Raw genomic sequence first — 23,975 nt, forward strand, 5'->3', positions numbered from 1 at the left:
AATATACAGATTGAATAACATCGGGGATAGGCTACAATCCTGTCTCACTCCCTTCCCAACCACTGCTTCCCTTTCATACCCCTCGACTCTTATAACATCCATCTGCTCTCTGTACAAATTGTAAATAGCCTTTCGCTCCCTGTATTTTACCCCTGCCACCTTCAGAAATTGAAAGAGAGTATTTCAATCAACATTGTCAAAAGCTTTCTGTAAGTCTACAAATGCTATAAACTTAGGTTTGCTTTTCCTTAATCTTTCTTCTCGTAGGGTCAGTATTGCCTCATGTGTTCCAACATTTCTACGGAATCCAAACTGATCTTCCCCGTGGTCGGCTTCTACCAGTTTTCCCATTCGTCTGTAAAGAAATGGCGTTAGTATTTTGCATCTGTGACTTATTAAACTGATAGTTTGGTAATTTTCACACCTGTCAACACCTGTTTTCTTTGGGATTGGAATTATTATATTCTTCTTGAAGTCTGAGGGTATTTCGCCTGTCTCATACATCTTGCTCACCAGACGGTATAGTTTTCTCAGCACTGGCTCTCCCAAGGCTGTCAGTAGTTCTAATGGAATGTTGTCTACTCCGGGGGGCCTTGTTTCGACTCAGGTCTTTCAGTGTTCTGTCAAACTCTTCACTCAGTATCATATCTCCCATTTCATCTTCATCTACATCCTCTTCCATTTCCATAATATTGTCCTCAAGTACATCGCCCTTGTATAGACCCTCTATATACTCCTTCCACCTTTCTGCTTTCCCTTCTTTGCTTAGAACTGGGTTTCCTTGTGAGCCCTTGATATTCATACAAGTGATTCTCTTTTCTCCAAAGGTCTCTTTAATTTTCCTGTAGGCAGTATCTATCTTACCCCTAGTGAGATAAGCCTCTACATCCTTACATTTATTCTCTAGCCATCCCTGCTTAGCCATTTTGCACTTCCTGTAGATATCATTTTTGAGACGTTTGTATTCCTTTTTGCCTGCTTCATTTACTGCATTTTTATATTTTCTCCTTTCATCAATTAAATTCAATATTTCTTCTGTTACCCAAGTGTTTCTAGTAGCCCTCGTCTTTTTACCTACTTGATCCTCTGCTGCCTTCACTACTTCATCCCTCAGAGCTACCTATTCTTTTTCTACTGTATTTCTTTCCCCCATTCGTGTCAATTGTTCCCTTATGCTCTCCCTGAAACTCTGTACAACCTCTGATTTAGTCAGTTTATCGAGGTCCCATCTCCTTAAATTCCCACCTTTTTGCAGTTTCTTCAGTTTTAATCTACAGTTCATAACCAATAGATTGTGGTCAGAATCCACATCTGCCCCTGGAAATATCTTACAATTTAAAATCTGGTTCCTAAATCTCTGTCTTACCATTATATAATCTATCTGATACCTTTTGAATCTCCAGGCTTCTTCCATGTATACAACCTTCTTTTATGATTCTTGAACCAAGTGTTAGCTATGATTAAGTTATGCTCTGTGCAAAATTCTACCAGACGGCTTCCTCTTTCATTTCTTAGTCCCAATCCATATTCACCTACTATGTTTCCTTCTCTCCCTTTTCGTACTCTCGAATTCCAGTCACCATTGACTTTTAAATTTTCGTCTCCCTTCACTACCTGAATAATTTCTTTTATCTCATCATACATTTCATCAATTTTTTCATCACATGCAGAGCTAGTTGGCATATAAACTTGTACTACTGTAGCAGGCGTGGGTTTCGTGTCTATCTTGGCCACAATAATGCGTTCACTATGCTGTTTGTAGTAGCTTACCCGTACTCCTATTTTTTTATTCATTATTAAACCTACTCTAGCGAGCACATACTCTTGAGCATACCAGCTGGTGGACGAATGTGTCAGCACTAACGTCAGAGACATCCAGTTGGGCAGCGACGTGTTTGTGATCTGTCGACCACTTCGAATGAGACTGTCCGCACGTTCCAACATTGCACGAGTCGAAGCTGTGTGCGGCCGACCGGAACTCGGGAGAGCGAACAGGTTTGCGTGACCTTGTTGCGCTGACGACAGGCGCCTCGCTCAGCAAATCAACATGCTTTTGGTCACTGTCAGATCTCCTTAAACATTCTGCAAGTGCCTATGAATATCTGCGATGCTCTGGTATTCCGCTAAATAAACTCAGTGACAGCTCTCTGCTTGGAACCCATCTCCGTTTCAGACGCCATTTTGAATGCTACTTCTAGGGCCACCACCCATCGGAACTTCATGAAACTGGAGGGGCAGAAGCGAGAATATTGTAACATAGCTGAACCCCTGTGGACCAGAAACATCATCCGAAGTGCCATCCGTAGTGGTTTTACGATCATACTGTAACTCACGAGAAACCTATAGTTATGAATATAGTTTTTTTATTTTTTAGACAATCCATGTAAATCAACGTAATATGAAGGCTTTTCAGTTTTTGGCGGTATGGTCTGCATTTGTTTGCACACAGTTTTACGTCTTTCTCTATACCGAGCGACGTGGCGCAGTGGTTAGCACACTGGACTCTCAATCTGGGGGACGACGGTTCAAACCCGCGTCCGTTCATCGTGATTTAGATTTTCCCTGATTTCCCTAAATCGCTTCTTGCAAATTCCGCAATTGTTCCTTTCAAAGGGCACGGGGGCAACTTCTTTCCCTAAACCGATGGGACCTCGCTGTTCACGGTCACCCCCCCCTTCCCCCCCCCCCCTCCCCCCCCCGCCCCCGCCAACCAACCAACCAACGCCTTTCTGTTACGAGATACATTGACGAAAAAAAAAATCGCTACACCAAAAAATAATTTATAATAATTTATTTAGAGTAATGATATTTCGGCACTACATTTGTCTAGGTAACATACTTAAATGATTACCATTTCAAGATCACAGGTAACGTAAGTGCGAGATAAGCCATTGCTAATATGAAATGCTGGTACATTAATAACAGCTGTAACCGCCGGAATGTTGAATGCGAACTTGCAAACGGCATGTGTTGTGTTGAATAAGCGTCAGATGTTGTTTGTCGAATGGAGTTGCCTGCCTGTTGCACTTGGCCGGAAAATACACGCCGGTTAGTGCTAATCGTGGATGACGCTGGGGTTGTCCTCCGATGATGTCCTACATATGCTTGATTGGAGACAGATATGGTGATCGAGCAGGCCAAGGCAAAATGTTGAAACTCTTTAGAGCATATTAGGGTACAACAGCGGTATGTGGGCGAGCGTTATGCTGCTGGTAAACACCCCATGGAGTGGTGTTCATGAATGGCAGCACAATAGGTTGAATCACCAGACTGACGTACAGATTTGTTGTCAGCGTACGTGGAATAACCATGAGAGTGTTCCTGCTGTCATAAGAGAACGCACAAAGACGTTAACTTCAGGTGTAGGTCCGGTGTGTTTAGCAAGCTGACTGGATGGTTTCAGGCTCTCAACACACGGCCACCACTAACACCGAGGCAGGAACAACTTTCATCAGAAAACATAACAAACCTCCACCCTGCCCTCCAATTAGTTCGGTTGACACCACTGAAGTCTCAAGTGGCTGTGGTGTGAGGTTAGTGGAATGCACGTTACAGGATGTCTGGCTCTGAGGCGTCCTCAGCACACGTTTTGTAACAGCCTCTGATCAGAGGCAATATTTACATGACAGAAGTATATGACGTCACAACTTGACAACACATTATTAAAATTTATTGATTACTATAAGGCAATCACATTTATACTTTACTGAGACTGCAGCTTTACCATGACTTTCAGCACGATCCTTCTAAGATGAGAGAATTCCTACAAATCGACGATTACGGGGCTAAACGCTGTACCATTTCTCGCCCGATCAGGTGTCTCCATGAGGACTTATCTATCGATGTATTGAGTGAACCAGAACTCCACCAGCAAAATTTCGGAGGTTTTTCGGTGATATTTTCTGAGCATATTGGTAGAGGGACTCGTGGTCCTCGGTGGTTCATTACAGCCTAATTGGATAATAATGTAACTATCGTGGTTGTCCTGTTCCGTTGCCACCTCGCGACTTCTTCTTCTTCTGCGGCCATATGAAGAGCTCGGGCGACACTCACTTGGATCTGGTTGCTAGAAACGTCGCAGCCGAACATTGTTGGTCGTGAAAAAAAAGTCAACTGTGCGTCGTTGTTCACTCTTCCATGATCATTGTGGTCGACGTATAGGGACATTTATATTGACAGAAAGGACTGATCACAATGAAATAAAAATATAAGGGTTTTGTTTGAATTATTCTGTTTTTGGGTGTATGTTTTGGCGATTGCATATTCAAGGTTTTTTTCACTGTCTTGAACTTACACTGCCTGACGAAAAAAGTTAACCACAAAAAAGGGGAGGAGGACATGAAACGAATATTCACGGATAGAGAGGACGTGTAATGTTAATTCAGCCATTGCAAAATCGAGTGAAATTTACAAAGAACTTGGTAGTATGAGCTTACTTATCATTATGAAGTTGCACCCTCAATTGACTGGATACACGCGCTGATTCGCTGGGGAATGATGTCATAAAGGCGTTGAATTATCTCCTGAGACACGCTGGCTCGCAGCTGTTGTAAATGGTCCTTGTTATGTTGAATATTAACGTTGCCTTTAAGTTGATGTCCGAGCTAGTCTCACACGTGTCCGGTGGGGAGAGACCCGGGGATCTTGCTGGCCACGGGAGTAGTTCGACATCACGCAGAGACTTCATAGAGACACGGGCCACGTGCAGACGAGCTTTGTTCTGTTGCAGAATGGGACCGCAATACGTTCGCATGAGAGGATGTCAGTAACGTACCGTTGCGCCGTCGTAGTTCGCTCAATCACTATCAGCCCGTGAGCCAAAGTCGTACCCACACCATGACACCAGGAGTCTACAGAATTGGAAGAATGGGACCTCTCCCGAGGTCGCCGCCATACTTACCGGCGATGGTCATACAGGGTACTGTAGAACCACGATTCATCCTGTTCATTATAAGTCCATGCTTCCCGGTCACAGCACCATTCAAAAAGCGTGGGACAGTAATTCCCTAGTCCGTCAGCTGCTGGTGTCCGATTAATGGTATAGGATGACACAGTACGCTGCAGAGAGTCTATTAATTGTCCTCAGGTGGCAGATGCAGACGTGAAAGGGTTGCAGTCGACCGGAGCCTAGACGCCGAGAATGCCTGTCCTCACGTTTCCAAGCCGTCCAAATCGCGCCACTATCGCATCCGAATGTCCAGCAGATTTGGATACTGCGCGATTCGACAAGCCAAATGGAGACCCACAGTGAGGCCCTTTTTCAAAACCCGGCAGATGTCTATAACCCTTGCACACACGAGTACACAGCGTCTGGAAATCCTTCGCAGTGATCAGTTAAAATCTGACGCTGTTACAACTCCTGTATACATTACCAGTCCTGGTAACAAAGCTAAAAACAGTCCTGGCAACAACGCTAAAAACGTACAACAGTAATGCTTTCTGACTGCCGCTCTACCTGTCCCAGAGAACTGAAACTCTATCATTTGCGTACCCGCCGATGGTGTGTACGTGTATGAAGGTACAATGATATACGACCATGTCTTCTGGATGCTTCACTAATTTCTCAGGCAGTATATTTTCACAGAAACAAAGATAATTGGAGTAATAAACCGAATGTATCACAACTGTAATATCAATCTTTGACGAGCCACGGCGACTAAAGGTCTTTTGTACCAAAACACTCAGAATTTATTTTTGAACTCCCTCCGATGTCTGCGATAGAGACTACTCGTGTTTGTTGCGGTCGACTGTGTATCATGTCGTGTAGAAAACAGGAGGCGATCTTGCGCCATCCAGAACGAGCCACCGAGGCAACAGGTCGTCAAGGCCGCTTGCGGAATCGCGGTCCACACACACACACGCACACAGACGCACACACAAACCGTGATCGCCAGACGGCAGACTCGTGGACAGCCTTCGCTGTCAGACAGCAACTCAGTGAAGTGTTACAGGATGGAGGCAGCTCCTAGAAACCGCCAGTACTCAACATAATCAATTTTAGCTCCAGTTGCATCTGTGACATCGCAGTCATTCGCTGCGATTTCTCATATTTACCATATGCATTATTTCAGCTGCTGCTTCGCGTTCTAACTGCAACATTTGTACGTTTGGTCATAGCCACATGTAAAAGAAATGACACTTTTGATTCTATATATATTGGGTTTCCTGCGAAGTGTTGCTTGAGTAAATGATATTAACAGATATGGACAGCATCGCATTATAAAAACTCAGTTTTTCGGAGCAGATTATTAGACACAGTATTAGTTTGTGGTTATCTATCTTTGTGATCACTTTTAGCTGAAAGAATTTATGAAAAGATATTCAGTTACTTTCTGACCCTGGGCAAACCGTAAAAATTTGTTCACTCGTGCTTATTGTTTCGTTAGATAAATGGTTCATCTAGTGGGATATAATATCTACACAATCCTCAGTTAACAACGCTGATCAATACACTAGAGCCATTTTTAATTAGTTATTATTATTATAAGAATAACTATTACTTTGAACTGATCACATCACTTTAGAAAGAAATGCATGAAACCATAAACGAGGGAGGTTGAAATGGTTCAGATGGCTCTGAGCACTAAGGGACTTAACATCTGTGGTCATCAGTCCCCTAGAACTTAGAACTACTTAAACCTAACTAACCTAAGGACATCACACACATCCATGCCCGAGGCAGGATTCGAACCTGCGACCGTAGCGGTCACGCGGTTCCAAACTGAAGCGCCTAGAACCGCACGGCCACACTGGCCGGCTAAACGAGGGAGGAAATAATTTAGCGTTTCTGTGTGAGTGTGAGCTTTACAAAGAAATAAATATATCTAAAACTAAAGAGGGGACATTGTTAGTAACTTTTGTTCTGTTTCGCCGGCCGGTGTGGCCAAGGGGTTCTAGGCGCTGCAGTCTGGAACCGCGCGACCGCTACGGTCGCAGGTTCGAATCCTGCCTCGGGCATGGATGTGTGTGATGACCATAGGTTAGTTAGGTTTAAGTAGTTCTAAGTTCTAGGGGACTGATGACATCAGAAGTTAAGTCCCATAGTGCTCAGAGCCATTTGAACCATTTTTTATTTTTTTACTATTTATCTCGAATTACAAGGAAAAGATTTTTGTCTCATTGAGATTATATGCACTTGCTGTGTGTTTCTTAGATACATCTCAGTCCTTTTTTGGAATTTATACAGGCTTAATTTTATCGTTGATAGAAGGGTTCCTAACATTAACTTTCTTGGTGTATGCTTATAAACCCTTTACCAGACTGTTTATTTTATTAATAGGAAAATAAGCAATATATGTAACATTTATGCGCCATCTGTTTTTATATTACCCTCGTCTTTGTTTGAATCGTCTGCTTTGACGTCGAGGCATGAGTCGAGTCCTGGGAAGCAGATGTGTTGATGGATGCGTTTCTGGACCACATATTTACACCTGTTTGTCTCTGTGAAGTTCCCTCTGTGGCGCGTTAAGGCTTCCTCTACTCGCATCAAACAGTATCAAGTATTGCTGTTGAAATAAAGACGGAAAGGAATTCCGCTAGTTGAAGTAATATAAGAGGTAATAGTTGAGGTCTCATTCACAGTGAGCTACTTGAAACCAGAACATTAGCTCAGTTGTTAAGGACGCTACATGGAATCGACCAATGCCTCGTTTTTCATGGTCTGTCAGCACAGGTTTACTGAAACTGATTCAAAGCTTTCGCAAGACCTACGAATACCAGACAACATTGAGTTTAATAAAGTATAATTGAAACAGCTGTCATGTAGTTCTTTTCTGCGTCGAGACCCACTGCTGGTTGGCTACTGGGTATGTTAATAGTGAGTCACGAGGATCAAATATGAACAAAAATGGTACAAATTAAGAAGAAGTTTAAATTAAACGATTTAGGAAGATTTTTACTCTTGAATAAAGTTTTCATTTATAGCAAGATTTGATTTTGTAATAACTTAGTCAATCGTTTACATAAAATTCTTTTTGAATAACACATGTTAACAAAATTAAACACATGGAAAAATACTCATCGCACAACTTCATTTTTAGAAATAATGGTCATCTGAATGTCAGTAGAGATTTAAATGACATTTGTATAGAGATTTAAAGGCTATTTGTATTCTGCCACTTATCAGTTTTGGCCACTAACCAAAAAACACATAAAAATGCTAGTCATGGAGAAAAGCACAATGTTTCGCTGAGAGATCGCCTTCTTAGTATACACATACAATAAAGAGACATGTATCACACACCCAGAGGATATACGTTCTGCAACTTGTGGGACATGCCCTACTGTCTCCGTCTCTCCAGCCCCTCTCCCCCGCGAATCGAATTTATGTACCCCCTCTGTCTGCGTTTAGTGTTATCCATGTAAAAGAGTGACAACGTGCGAATCTTGTTCCAGTGCGAGGACGTGAGTACCAGTGCGGTATTCACCTTGTGGGATGTGAGATACCGCGGAAACCAAACCAAGGATGGCCGGCACACCGGCTATCGTCGTTAATCGACAAACGGCTCTGAGCACTATGGGACTCAACTGCTGAGGTCATTAGTCCCCTAGAACTTAGAACTAGTTAAACCTAACTAACCTAAGGACATCACAAACATCCATGCCCGAGGCAGGATTCGAACCTGCGACCGTAGCGGTCTTGCGGTTCCAGACTGCAGCGCCTTTAACCGCACGGCCACTTCGGCCGGCGTTAATCCACAGGGCGGATTCGATTCGGAGCCGGCGATACTCCCCGAATCCCAAAAGTGGCAAGCTAACGAGCACGTCTACCCCAGCGGGTTCGCAAAAAAACTAAATCTCGAAAATGGAAAACAAATCTGACACGGTTCATAAGCAGCAAGTAGAACAGGCACACCGCAGTAAATTGACCCCAGTTGCACCCTTCACTCAGCAAAAAATAACAGGACTGACTTTCACGAACTTAGGTGCAAAGAAACATCATTAAAAAAAAATGGCTCTGAGCACTATGGGGCTCAACTGCTGAGGTCATTAGTCCCCTAGAACTTAGAACTAGTTAAACCTAACTAACCTAAGGACATCACAAACATCCATACCCGAGGCAGGATTCGAACCTGCGACCGTAGCGGACATCATTCAAACATTTGCTTTTTCGAAAAGTAATAGTCTTCAAGCTGCATTCACAGTTGTGGTACTAAATGAAATATAGATAAAGGGGCGTGCACATTTCCATTTTGTATCGCGTAAATTACGACGACGTCAGACTTGTGAGATTTTGTTGCTATACAGTTCTTAAATCAATTTCATGGCATATGTGCTTCTGAAATTTTCGGTCGAATGCTTTTCTTTGGATTGCAATTTCTTGGAGGTTATGTTACAGTGATGTACCCCACTGACGTAAACAAATTATTGTATTACTGTTTTATACACTTATTGTTAATATTATTGAAGTATGCTAACCCTCTAGTCATTCTCATGCACTGTAGAATCTTGTGTAGATGGTGGTCAAGTCATCTTTCACTGCTGACGTAGGTCATTACGCTGGAGTAGTGTGTGTGTGTGTGTGTGTGTGTGTGTGTGTGTGTGTGTGTGTAAGTGCGTGTGTGTGCTCCAGTCGGTTGTATGAGATCAGCGCGGTAAGCTGCGTCAACATGGAAACGAAACAGTATGACAGAAAGCAGTTATCGTATCTTGACGAGCCCATGACCACACCGTGAAAAAAGTTGCCCTGTTTGTTACTCTGTCAGCGTGGACTGTCAAACCTGTGTACGAGGAATGATGTAGCACTCGCAGTCACGAAACACTGCGTTAGAATAGTAGTGATAAAAGTATCCTAGCTGACAAGGACCAGAGACGACTGTCGTATCTGATCCATGACAATCGGTTTCAAACCCGATAGGTATTACTGCTGTCAGTTAACGCAAGTCCATGTCAACCAGTTTCCAAGCTAATCTATCGAAAAGAGCTGCATACAAGGTAGCCTTGGAGTCTAGTAGTCCGTAAAAGGCCATTGCTAGACAGCGACATGAACAGCTTCAGTGGGCCAAAGCATGCAGAAACTGGGTAGTAGCTGATTGGAAGAGTGGAGTGTGTTCCGATGAGTCGCAATATGCCTCTTTTCAAATCTACATCTACATATATACTCCGCTAGCCACCAAGCGGCGTGTGGCGGAGGGCACAATTCGCGCCAAAGTCATATTTCCCCCCACTCGCGGATCGCGTGAGGGAAAAACGACTGTCTGAATGCCTCAGTACAAGCTCTAATTTCCCTTATCTTGGAATGGTGATCATTGCGCGATTTGAAAGTTGGTGGTAATAATATATGCTCTACACCCTCGGCGACGATCGTATTTCGGAATTTAGTGAGCAGCCCCTTCCGTTTAGCGCGTTGTCTATCAGCAAGTGTGTCCCACTTCAAACTTTCAATGAGATTTGTAACGCTCTCGCGATGGCTAAATGTACCAGTCACGAATCTTGCCGCTCTTCTTTGGACCTTCTCAATCTCTTGAATCAGACCCAACTGGTAAGGCTCCTATACAGACGAACAATAAGACTGGACGAACTAACGTATTGTAAGCTATTTCCTTTGTTGAAGGACTGCATCGCTTCAGGATTCTACCAATAAACCGCAATCTTGAGTTCGCCTTGCCCGTTACTTCTGTAATCTGTTCATTGCATTTAAGATCATTTCGAATAGTCACACCTAGATACTTGACGGATGTTACCGCTTCCAAACACTGGGCATTTATTTTGTACTCGTACATTAATGGGGATTTTCGCCTTGTTATACGCAGTAGGTTACACTTACTAATATTGAGAGTTAACTGCCAGTCATTACACCACGCATTTATTTTCTGCAAATCCTCATTGCTTTGTTCACAACTTTCGTTTGATACTATTTTCCTGTAGAGTACAGAATCATCGGCAAATAGCCTAATGCCGCTATCAATACCACCAACTGGATCGTTTATGTAAATCGTAAAAAGCAGCGGATCTATTACACTGCCCTGGGGCACACCTGAAGTTACACTTGTTTCTGTTGACGTCAACCCGTTCAGGACGACATGCTGCTCCCTGTCTGTTAGAAAACTATCTATCCAACCGCATATGTCATCGGAAAGGCCGTAAGCGCGCACTTTTTGGAGCAAGCGACAGTGCGGAACTGAGTCGAACTCCTTTCGAAAGTCGAGAAATATGGCATTAACCTGGGAGCCGGTATCTAGAGCCTGTTGTATATCATGCACAAAGGGGGCCAGCTGTGTCTCGCATTACCGCTGTTTCCTAAAACCGTGCTCGTTCCTGCAGATGAGCTTGTCAGAGTCTAGAAAGTTCATTATGTCTGAACACAAAATATGCTCCTTGATTCTACAACAGATCGACGTCAGTGAGCCGGCCGGGGTGGCCGAGCGGTTCTGGGAGCTACAGTCTAGAACCGCGCGACCGCTACTAAAAAAGGTTCAAATGTGTGTGAAATCTTATGGGACTTAACTGCTAAGGTCATCAGTCCCTGAGCTTACACACTATTTAACCTAAATTATCCCAAGGACAAACACACACACCGAGGCCCGAGAGACGACTCGAACCTCCGCCGGGACCAGCCGCACAGTCCATGACTGCAGCGCCTTAGACCGCTCGGCTAATCCCGCGCGGCGCGAATGCTACGCTCGCAGGTTCGAATCCTGACTCGGGCACGGGTGTGTGTGTTGTACTTAGGTTAGTTAGGTTTAAGTAGTTCTAAGCTCTAGGGGACTGATGACCTCAGAAGTTGAGTCCCATAGTGCTCAGAACCATTTTTTTATGTCAGTGAAATTGGTCGGTAATTATGTGCATCCGATTTTCTAAGGCCCCCACTGTCCAGTGAGGTTTTTAATCTGCAGTGTGTGGAGAGTGTAGTTCAGGCTGGACTTGGTAATGTGATGTTTTAGGTACGTATAACGTACCGTGATGTTTGTGTCAACATTCTCGGACACTGAATGTAGCTTCTTCTCTAGGGATATTCAGTAAGAGTACACTGTGAACATCCCCCGTTCCAAGATGGTGACCACTGTGTTCACAGGATTGCATCCATACGGTCGCCATTTGATGAACACACAAACACTCTATCGCTCCTAGACTGGAACGCTAGTGACCTCTTCAACATCCCCTAGGGGTATTTGGGACAGTGGGTGAAATGCACCCCCAACAATTTGGTAGCTCTGTAGGGCCAAATCATTAGTGAATGGCTTCATCTGGAATGGCATACCTGAAGAAACACGCGGACTGTCAGCGCAGAGAGGCAATTATCGAAGCTGGAATTGACAAATGTTTTTTGTGTCAAGCAGGACTGTGGCCGGTGTTGCAGAGCGCGAGCTGAGGATGCTGACGTGGTGGTCGCAGTGGGCGCTGCGGCTGCTGATGCTGGCGGCGCGGCCCGTGGTGCTGGCCCTGGTGCGCGCCCGCCTGCTGTTCGCGCCGCGGCGCGCCGTGCCGCCCGTCTCCGACCCCGTGCTGCTCGCGCCGGCGCACCAGCTCGCCGCCGCCATCCGCAGCGGACAGGTGCGTCTGACGGCTCTTCTTCTTCACTCGCTTTTAGAAGAAAGATTAAGAAAAGGCAAACCTACGTTTCTAGCATTTGTAGACTTACAGACAGCTTTTGGCAATGTTGACTGGAATACTCTCTTTCAAATTCTGAAGGTGGCAGGCGTAAAATACAGAGAGCGAAAGGCTATTTACAATTTGTGCAGAAACCAGATGGATGTTATAAGAGTCGAGGGGCATGAAAGGGAAGCAGTGGTGGGAAGGGAGTGAGACAGGGTTGTAGCCTATCCCCGATGTTATCCAATCTGTATATTGAGCTAGCAGTAAAGGAAACAAAAGAAAAATCCGGAGTAGGCATTAAAATCCAGGGAGAAGAAATAAAAACTTTGAGGTTCGCCGATGAGATTGTAACTCTGTCAGAGACAGCAAAGGACTTGGAAGAGCAGTTGAACGGAATGGACAGTGTGTTGAAAGGAGGATATAAGATGAACATCAACAAAAGCAAAACGAGGATAATGGAATGTAGTCGAATGAAGTCAGCTGATGCTGAGGGAATTAGATTAGGAAATGAGAAACTTAAAGTAGTAAAGGAGTTTTGCTATTTGGGGAGCAAAATAACTGATGATGGTCGAAGTAGAGAGGATATAAAATGTAGACTGGGAATGTCAAGGAAAGCGTTTCTGAAGAAGAGAAATTTGTTAACGTCGAGTATAGATTTAAGTGTCAGGAAGTCGTTTCTGAAAGTATTTGTATGGAGTGTAGCCATGTATGGAAGTGAAACATGGACGATAAATAGTTCGGACAAGAAGAGAATAGAAGCTTTCCAAATGTGGTGCTACAGAAGAATGTTGAAGATTAGGTGGGTAGCTCACGTAACTAATGAGGAGATATTGAATAGGATTGGGGAGAAGAGAAGTTTGTGGCACAACTTGACTAGAAGAAGGGATCGGTTGGTAGGACATGTCCTGAGGCATCAAGGGATCACAAATTTAGCATTGGAGGGCAGCGTGGAGGGTAAAATTCGTAGAGGGAGACCAAGAGATGAATACACTAAGCAGATTCAGAAGGATGTAGGTTGCAGTAGGTACTGGGAGATGAAGGAGCTTGCACAGGATAGATTAGTATGGAGAGCTGCATCAAATGGTTCAAACGGCTTTGAGCACTATGGGACTCAACTGCTGAGGTCATTAGTCCCCTAGAACTTAGAACTAGTTAAACCTAAGTAACCTAAGGACATCACAAACATCCATGCCCGAGGCAGGATTCGAACCTGCGACCGTAGCGGTCTTGCGGTTCCAGACTGCAGCGCCTTTAACCGCACGGCCACTTCGGCCGGCGGAGAGCTGCATCAAACCAGTCTCAGGACTGAAGACCACAACAACAATACTATAACACCCCCCTGCTTCCCGGGATTTGCGAAATTACAAGTTGACAATGCCCGTGAATTATGAATTTTGACCCGCGTCGCGATAAGGCATCTGAATTCGATGTAAATAATGATTATTCCGCGGGAAACAGGAGACGTTATAACTTGATCATTATTGAATGAGTAATTTCATTCAATAACGATCGGTAAATGAAATAATGGAAATAATTTGGAAATAAATTTTGCCAGTGGAAATTTTGCCGAAAGAAATGATTAAGTTGTAAAAGCAATTAAAAATTCGGTCGCCAGCTCAACTGATGAGCGACGGTACTGTTAAGTACGTGAATAATTGTATCAAAAATAAAGTTTTCCTGTTTGTAGCGCAGCAGGTGGAACGGGGACTTTTACGTAAGTGCTGTGTCAGGCTCAGTAGTCATATAAAACAATGTCATAACAATCTTACTACACTTATTTTGTTCATAATTTGTGAAATGCTGACAACACAGATAATTATCTATCGAGATTTTGAATAATGGACTGTAATTCTGTCTTTAAATTTAGGTACTCTGCACAGTTCAATCTACTGATAATGAAATATATTGTCAATAATTGATTAACTATGTTTTGACTGATAATAATTCATTAATTGGGAGATTGTTAGGTGGAATAAGCTTTATAGTTTCATGAAATATCCTTGAATTAACTTCAGCTGAATATGCATTGAAATAAATCTTAATAATCAAATTTATTACTTCAGTCTATTATTATGTTACTACGGTTGGCGTAAGCTTATTAAGTGCAGCAATTAACTACGATAACCAGTCTGAAATTTACTCTTCATCGTCTATGCAAATAATTTGACAGTTAACATATTTTCTCTGGATAATGGCGTGACACACTCGGTTCAATAAGGTAAGGATTGGAAGGAACCTACTTGGTGTTACTGTCGGGTGAATTGTAACTGCAACACTTCGATTATAAAGTGTTTTTTATTAATTGTTCGACTTCAGAGAAAAGCACAGTCACTGGCAAGCCTCCTACAATTTTATCCTACGAAAATTACGTAGATCTTACTTCCCTCGTTGTCGGTGGATCGACGGAAGTCCACGGCAGCGACACAATGTGGCATCGGGCTTTTACTGTTACGACTTGGGCGCACAATGCGCTTCACATTTAAGTCCTCGTTTCTTCAGCACTATGCCCATTAATCCATAATAACTTGCCCGGCCATGCTTCCAGATATGCCCACCATTACTTTCCCGTCGTACTTAGATCCACACACTAGCCGTTGGATGTAACACAACTAGGACTAGCAGCACTCGACTGTACGTCTTACTTCGAGCATGGCGTTACTGCTACTACTACCCGCTGGCGCGCTCCCGCGCCCAGAGGCGCGACAAAACAATCTCTCTGACTTCAAGGTTATAACTAAATATGCCCTGACTTGCCAGTGTTAAATATTACTTAATTTAAACATAGTTTTTACAATACATATTTACACTAGACAATACATCGCATACAAACAGTTTCATGTGTTAAGTAAGCGAAAAAATTCATAGCAAAGACTGCGTTATAGCAACACAATACTTCCTTCCCTCATCACAGCCGCGCCTGTGTCCGTGACCTGTTTGCTAATGTCGTCGCCAGTTTCCGCCAGGAGCGGAAACAGCGTTTTGTTACGCCCGAAGATGATGGGCTGTTATCTCCCTAATGCTGCTAAACAGTTGGTGGTTCAAGTCAACTACAGTGGCTCGACGGTTTGTAATTTCTCGTGAGCGCAACCATTTTCTGATGTGTCGGTAATAGAGGTCGCCAGTAAAATCAGGCATACCTGTATACAGAAAGATAACACATTAAGAAGTTCACTTGCAACATTTATACATAGTAACTGAGAAATACATAACTTTTAAATGCTGTAGGTTCCTGCTGAGCTATATACAAGGTCCAGTCACATTGCTGTGACCACTGCCTATGTTCGACGTCAACGTCTATCTCTTTTATGTTTGGGCATTGTCTAAAATAAAAATCAGATCAACTATTTACTAACAAATAGTAGTAATAGTAGTAGTAGTAACAGACGGCAAATCATCGAGTAAAACTGAAGTGATATCAGGTGTTCCCCAGGGAAGCGTCCTGGGACCTCTGCTGTTCCTGATCTATATACGAGTAAATGACCTGGGTGACAATCTGAGCAGTTCTCTTAGGTTGTTCGCAGATGATGCTGCAATTTACCGTCTAGTAAGGTCATCCGAAGACCAGTATCAGTTGCAAAGCGATTTAGAAAAGATTGCTGTATGGTGTGGCAGGTGTCAGTTGACGCTAAATAACGAAAAGTGTGAGGTGATCCACATGAGTTCCAAAAGAAATCCGTTGGAATTCGATTACTCGATAAATAGTACAATTCTCAAGGCTGTCAATTCAACTAAGTACCTGGGTGTAAAAATTACGAACAACTTCAGTTGGAAAGACCACATAGATAATACTGTGGGGAAGGCGAGCCAAAGGTTGCGTTTCATTGGCAGGACACTTAGAAGATGCAACAAGTCCACTAAAGAGACAGCTTACACTACGCTCGTTCGTCCTCTGTTAGAATATTGCTGCGCGGTGTGGGATCCTTGGCAGGTGGGGTTGACGGAGGACATCGAAAGGGTGCAAAAAAGGGTAGCTCATTTTGTATTATCACGTAATAGGGGAGAGAGTGGGGCAGATATGATACGTGAGTTGGGGTGGAAGTCATTAAAGCAAAGACGTTTTTCGTCGCGGCGAGGTCTATTTACGAAATTTCAGTCACCAACTTTCTCTTCCGAATGCGAAAATATTTTGTTGAGCCCACCCTACATAGGTAGGAATGATCATCAAAATAAAATAAGAGAAATCAGAGCTCGAACGGAAAGGTTTAGGTGTTCGTTTTTCCCACGCGCTGTTCGGGAGTGGAATGGTAGAGAGATAGTATGATTGTGGTTCGATGAACCCTCTGCCAAGCACTTAAATGTGAATTGCAGAGTAATCATGTAGATGTAGATGTAGAAATACACTAACTTCACTTTACACACTTTGTTTATATTCAGTCACTGTATCACTTTTATTACTCACATTTTACTGTTTGTTTTTGTTCACTCACTGCACTACTTTCTCTGTTCCTCCTTAGGTCACTGATAAGAAACTGACGTTCGAACCCACGACGAGACTTGGACCAATACCCCTACCAGAGGCTAGGCCCGCTAGTGGCGAATTCCGGAACATACCAAAATACTTCGAATGGTCCACAATGCTCCAGAACATTCCACAACATTCGAGAGTATTTTTGAATGTTCCTCAATGACCTGTAATATTCCAGGATGTTTCCGAACATTCTGAATTCTTCCGGGATGTTCCAGTCTATTCCCGAACATTCCAGATCATTGTGGAACATTCCGGAACATTCTGGGACGTGTGGAATGCTCTCGGATACCCTCGAATGTTCTAGATAATTCTAGAGGGCGAAACTTGCGCTTCCTTATATCTTCAAAAGCACGCCTTCAGGTAAAAACGGGAACCTTCTTCATGGATGGAGGACTGAGGGCTACCACACCGTATAACCCCCTTGGTCGTACCGGGACTCGTTTCTGAGTTTTAGCGGCACTCACATTGTACACTTAATTTAATAATATATAATGATGACGAACTACAGTTTCAAATATTTTATTTCCTTTATTTTTCAGGTCTTCTTGAGTATAGAATATCAAACATCCTAAACAGTGAAATTTACAAGCCTGCTCCACTATTTTAATGCAAACTATCGATTTTTAATGCACTGCATATTTTCTCTTGAATACCTTTACTTTAGCTTTGTTAAATATACATCTAAGTTGTTTGTTTGAAACTGAGCTGAAGAGCCGATGCTAAAAAATCGTCCTTTTTAAGTAAGATTATTTTAAGTAATAACGATATATTATAGTAGCAAGTCTAATCTGCCCAATAATAGCCGCTATAATCTTTCTCTGGATTAATTTTTATGAATCAATAAATGATTGTAATCATTCCTTGCCGGCCGCTGGTGGCGCTACAGTCTGGAACCGCGCGACCGCTACGGTCGCAGGTTCGAATCCTGCCTCGGGCATGGATGTGTGTGTTGTCCTTAGGTTCGTTAGGTTTAAGTAGTTCTAAGTTCTAGGGGACTTATGACCTCAGCAGTTAAGTCCCATAGTGCTCAGAGCCATTTGAACCATTTGATTTGAATCATTCCTTCCTGTAAGTAAGTAAATAATTCCCCACAATATGCTAACCATAACTGACTTGGAAGAGCAGTTGAACGGAATGGACAGTGTCTTGAAAGGAGGATATAAGATGAACATCAACAAAAGCAAAACGAGGATAATGGAATGTAGTCAAATTAAATCGGGTGATGCTGAGGGAATTAGATTAGGAAATGAGACACTTAAAGTAGTAAAGGAGTTTTGCTATTTAGGGAGTAAAATAACTGATGATGGTCGAAGTAGAGAGGATATAAAATGTAGACTGGCAATAGCAAGGAAAGCGTTTCTGAAGAAGAGAAATTTGTTAACATCGAGTATAGATTTAAGTGTCAGGAAGTCGTTTCTGAAAGTATTTGTATGGAGTGTAGCTATGTATGGAAGTGAAACATGGACGATAAATAGTTTGGACAAGAAGAGAATAGAAGCTTTCGAAATGTGGTGCTACAGAAGAATGCTGAAGATAAGGTGGGTAGATCACATAACTAATGAGGAGGTATTGAATAGGATTGGGGAGAAGAGAAGTTTGTGGTACAACTTGACTAGAAGAAGGGATCGGTTGGTAGGACATGTTTTGAGGCATTAAGGGATCACAAATTTAGCATTGGAGGGCAGCGTGGAGGGTAAAAATTGTAGAGGGAGACCAAGAGATGAATACACTAAGCAGATTCAGAAGGATGTAGGTTGCAGTAGGTACTGGGAGATGAAGAAGCTTCGACAGGATAGAGTAGCATGGAGAGCTGCATCAAACCAGTCTCAGGACTGAAGACCACAACAACAACAACAACAACTGAAGTTAACTCAGGGGTCAAGTAATAGTTTTTTTTTTTTTTACTGTCAGTCCGCAGCTCTTTGCAATGCGCTCTGTGTTATATAGTCAATAGGCAGCTTGAATGTTACCTCGAAATTAGGTTTAATGTACCATATCGTCTCCGAATGCGAATTCTTTAACGACTGACAGTGCACCACTAATAATTACCAAAATCAATTAAGACATGTTTCAGTGCTTAAAATAGAACTCATATTATGAACTCCATCGTTTCATGTCGGACAATGAATAACAGCAGAAAGCATATCTGTGATCAGGCAGCACATAAGATTGCCACTGCAGTGATCATATACTCCCTGGTGTATTAAATTTTCGTAACTTATTTCATGATATAGTGTATGGCCCCTGACGGGAGCAGCAAACCTTTTACTCAGGAAAAATTTCTGCTACCATTCTCTCTTCGATATCCTATGGCTGAAGACCGATTGCAAACCTTTTATTATTTGTTTTAAATATGTTATAAACAGTTCAGTATAGCAGTTACTCTTTGTCCTTTGTACAAGTCACATGAAAGAAAGTTTAAATCACAGGCAGATACAAGTTATCTATGCACTTAAATCATGTAGGTTATTAATTTTTATATCATCTTGAGTCCTCTTTCCTGGAAGAAAAGCGTGACACAAATCTGGGGTGTTTCATCATTTCTTACATTTCTTAAAATACTACTGCGTTGCTCAGGATTGGAATTTTTTACCTCCAGGAACATTCATTTGCTTTTGCATTTGAACACGGCTCAAAGAAAACCTGGAAAAACCCGAGCAAACCTACAACCCAGATTAATACAGTCTAACCCTGTTGCGGGAATCCAAGTAAATTTGCGAGCAGTAGGACGTAGGCAGTATGGTAAATGGAGATTTGGATCGGTCCGGGAAATGTGTACAGATAGGCGACATGGTTAAGGGGATTGCTCACGATAAACGGGAAATCCGGGTTCGAGTCCCAGTCTAGGACAAATTCTCATGTGTCACCAGTAGATGATAGACTGAGGTGATAAAAGTCATGGGATACCTCCTAATATCGTGACGCACCTCCTTTTGCCCGATGCAGTTCAGCAACTCGATGTGGAATGGACTCAACAAGCTGCTGGATGTCCCCTGCAGAAATATTGAGGCATGCAGATCTCTATAGCCGTTCATAATTGCGAAAGTGTCGCCGGTGTAGGGTTTTGTGCACGAACTGGCGTCTTGATTACGTCACATAAATGTTCGATGGGGTTCATGTCGGGCAATCTTAGTGTCCAAATCATTCGCTCGAATTGCCAGAATGTTCTTCAAACCAATCGCGAACAGTTGTGGCGCGATGACATGGAGCATTGTTATCCATAAAGATTCCTTCGTTGTTTGGGAACACGAAATCCATGAGTGGCTGTATATGTCTTTAAGTAGCCGAACATCATTTCCAGTCAGTGATCGGTTCAGTCGGACCAGAGGACCCAGTCCATTCCGTGTAAACAAAGCCCACACCTAAATGGAGCCACCACCAGCTTGCACAGTGCCTTGTTGACAATTTGGGTCCATCACTTCGTGGGGTCTGCGCCACACTCAGACCCTAACTTCAGCTCTTACCCAAGTGAAATCGGCACTCATTTAACCAGGCCAAGGTTTTACAGTCGTCTAGGGCCCAACTGATATGGTCTAGAACCCAGGAGAGGCGGTGAAGGTGATGTCGTGCTGTTAGCAAAGGCACTCTCGTCAGTTGTCTGCTTCAACAGTCCATTAGCCACAAATTTCTCCCCACTGTCCTAACGGATATGTTCGTCGTACGTCAACATGGATTTCTGCGGTTATTTCATCCAGTATTGCGAGTCTGTTAGCACTGACAACTCTATGGAAACGCTGCTGCTCTCTGTCGTTAAGTGAAGGATGTTCCACTGCGTTGTCCGTGGTGAGAGGTAATGGATGAAATTAGGTATTCTCGGTACACTCTTGACACTTTAGATATCGGAATATTGAATTCCGAAATGGAATGTCCTATAGGTGTAGCTCCATCTACCAATCCTCGTTCAAAGTCTGTTAATAGCATTCGCGCGGCCATAATCAGGTCGGAAACCTTCTCACATGAATCACCTGCGTACAAATGACAGCGCGACCAATGCCTTCCATTTTGTACCTTGTGTACGCAATACTATCGCCATCCGTTTATGTGCATATCGCTATCCCGTGACTTCTGTAACCTCAGTGTATGTACATACTGGGTCTCCATACCTAATATAGAAAGAAATAAATTGCGTAATTTATATGAGTAAGAGCATATCGACGGGCGTGTGAGTGACGTTGGTGCTTGTGTGCAGCTATCTAGCGAGCGCGTGGTGCGGGCGTACAGCGAGCGTGTGCGGCTGGTGCAGCCGGTGGTGAACGCCGTGGTGGAGGACCGTCTGGCCGCCGCCCTAGAGGAGGCGCGCCGCGTCGACCACCTACTGGCCGTGGGGGCGGCGCCGCCCCCGGAACAACAGCCTCTGCTCGGCGTGCCGCTCACCGTCAAGGGCAGCTTCGCCGTCGAGGGTACGTGTCTTCCAAAAGTCATGCAGTGCCCCTCCCTGACGCCTTCTTCGTGAGGACGATGGTTCAAACCCAAGTCCAGCCATCCAGATTTACGTTTTATGTGATTTCACAAGCTGCAACATGGTCGCGAATAAAACATTGAACCGGATATAGAATAAATTTCCTTTACTTTACGTCTATGGTCACAAATTTTTTGTCATCTGACTACTGGCTTCGGTCTCTTTGATAAAAACATGTCCTAATGTACTGCTAATTTTGTGTTTAACATTTGACGATGCCACTATGGCTGCAGTACATTAGGACAGGTTTTTATAAAACAGATCTGAAGATTGTCATTACAGACGGAAACCGGTAGTCTGATGACAAGAAATTTGTGACCACAGACGTAAAGTAAAGGAAATTTATGTGATTTCCCTAAATCGCTGACCGACCAGTGTGGCCGTGCGGTTCTAGGGGCTTCAGTCTGGAACCGCGTGACCGCTACGGTCGTAGGTTCGAATCCTGCCTCGGGCCTGGATGTGTGTGATGTCCTTAGGTTAGTTAGGTTTAAGTAGTTCTAAGTTCTAGGGGACTGATGACCACAGATATTAAGTCCCATAGTGCTCAGAGCCATTTGAACCATTTTGAACCTAAATCGCTCCAAGGCAAATGCCGGGATGGACCCTCTCAAAGGGCACGGCCAATTTCCGTTCCCCTCCTTGACCCAATCCGAGCTTGAGCTCTGTCTCTAATGACCTCGATGTTGATGGGACGTTAAACCCAATCTTCCTTCCTTCTTCTTCCTGGCGCCTTTTCGCAAGGGACGTGTTTCACATCATACGCCACATCATGGATGGTGCACGTTTAGACGCGAGAGTTAGTTACTATCATGGTCCATGGATCATCATGTACGATAAATCGCAATGAGGTGGAACGAGTCATTTTACGTTCGCATCGGAAATTAATTTGTACATATGGTAACGTTCTGAACATTTCTAAGTTTCTTTCCAAAACAAAAAATGATATACAGATATTGTTAGTAAGTCCTTCACGTTACAGTAATAGAATTCTTCTACGGTCTATAATGAATCGGCAAGGAAAAACCGTCTCAGTTTATTTTAGAATTTTACTTTGCTGTTTGTCAGACGTTCTATCTGCATAAGTGATCAAAAACTTTTTTGCAGCATTTTGCACCCCTTTCTGTGCTAAAGGTATCATTAATGTGGAGTAATAAAAGTCATTTTTCCTTCTGGTATTGTGCTTATGTTCGTCACTGTTCCTTTTGAACTGTAGTGGATCATTCACAACGAACTTCGTGAGGGAATAAACTAATGTGAAGCAGTAGTCTGAATGCCCAACTCCTTAAACAGATATCTACAGGATGATCCTAGGTGAGCGCTAAATATTATTCTTACAGCACAGTTCTGAGAAATGAAGACTTTCTTTCTTAAAGATGAGTTACCCTAGAACATTATCCCATATGACATACATGACATTATTAGATGCAACTATGCAAACTAGCCGGCCGGGGTGGCCGAGCGGTTCTAGGCGATACAGTCTGGAACCGCGCGATCGCTACGGTCGCAGGTTCGAATCTTGCCTCGGGCATGGATGTGTGTGATTTCCTTAGGTTAGGTTAGTTAGGTTTAAGTAGTTCTAAGTTCTAGGGGACTAATGGCCTCAGCAGTTAAGTCCCATAGTGCTCAGAGCCATTTGAACCATTTTTTTATGCAAACTACGTCAACTTACTGACTTGTCTCTCCCCAAGATTTGTTGTGATTCTACGTGCAAATGTGACTGAACTATGTTATTTTAGGAGTACCAAAATGTTTAAATTCTCATAAATATGGAACCTAAGATTTTGGAAGTTTCCCCTTATTTGTTATTATCTCGGCACGTGTTACACTTCTCATTGGTGTAGTACTCTTATATGTGCAGAGCTGAATATGTTGTCTTTTTTAAAATTGAGAGTGAGAATATTCGTAGAGAGCCAGTCAACGAAACTTTTAATAACAATGTTTACCATTTCTTCTGTTTCTGTATGTAGGCTTGGATTAGTTACAGTACTAGTGTCATCTGTAGCAAGAAATAGTTCTACTTGTTGTATATTATGTTGTAGAGAGTTTAAGTATATGAGGAACATTAGTGGACCTTACACTAAGCCTTCGGAAACCCATAAGTGATTTCTCCCTAGTCAGAATTACAGCCTTGGACTAAACTGGTTGAACGACTAAGAACAACTTTCCGCATCCTTTTAGTCCGATATGACATTATCCATTGGTTGGCTGTATCATCAGTCCCATAAAACTTCTATTTACGTATTAAAATATTGTGATTGACACAGTCAAATGTCTAGGTCGCAGAAAATACGAACCGACGCTGATTAATGCTCGTAAAACCTGCGAAGTGAACATTTAAATGGTATTCGCAGTAGAGCAACCCTTCTGAAATGCAAACTGTGATTTACTCAGGATATTATTGTTGCTAAGATATTATTCTAGAATACATCACCTTCTGAAAGATTTTGCAAAATGATGTCAGTGGAGAGACAGGTCGGTAATTATTGACATCTCTCTTATCACCTTTCTTAAAGG

The 23,975-nt window shown here is 43.1% G+C and overlaps 1 protein-coding gene across 1 annotated transcript in view; it reads left to right on the forward strand.

Annotated features, from left to right (window-relative positions):
- The window catches only part of LOC124751482 (fatty-acid amide hydrolase 2-A-like), a 249,336-nt gene that overhangs the window by 79,088 nt on the left and 146,273 nt on the right, over positions 1–23,975 (forward strand). Inside the window, exons 2-3 of the mRNA XM_047248989.1 lie at positions 12,299–12,492; positions 21,192–21,402. Coding sequence (XP_047104945.1) covers positions 12,299–12,492; positions 21,192–21,402 — 405 coding nt within the window. The remainder of the gene's footprint in view (positions 1–12,298; positions 12,493–21,191; positions 21,403–23,975) is intronic.

Source organism: Schistocerca piceifrons, chromosome 1 (assembly GCF_021461385.2).
Source record: "Schistocerca piceifrons isolate TAMUIC-IGC-003096 chromosome 1, iqSchPice1.1, whole genome shotgun sequence".
Lineage (NCBI taxonomy): Eukaryota > Metazoa > Arthropoda > Insecta > Orthoptera > Acrididae > Schistocerca > Schistocerca piceifrons.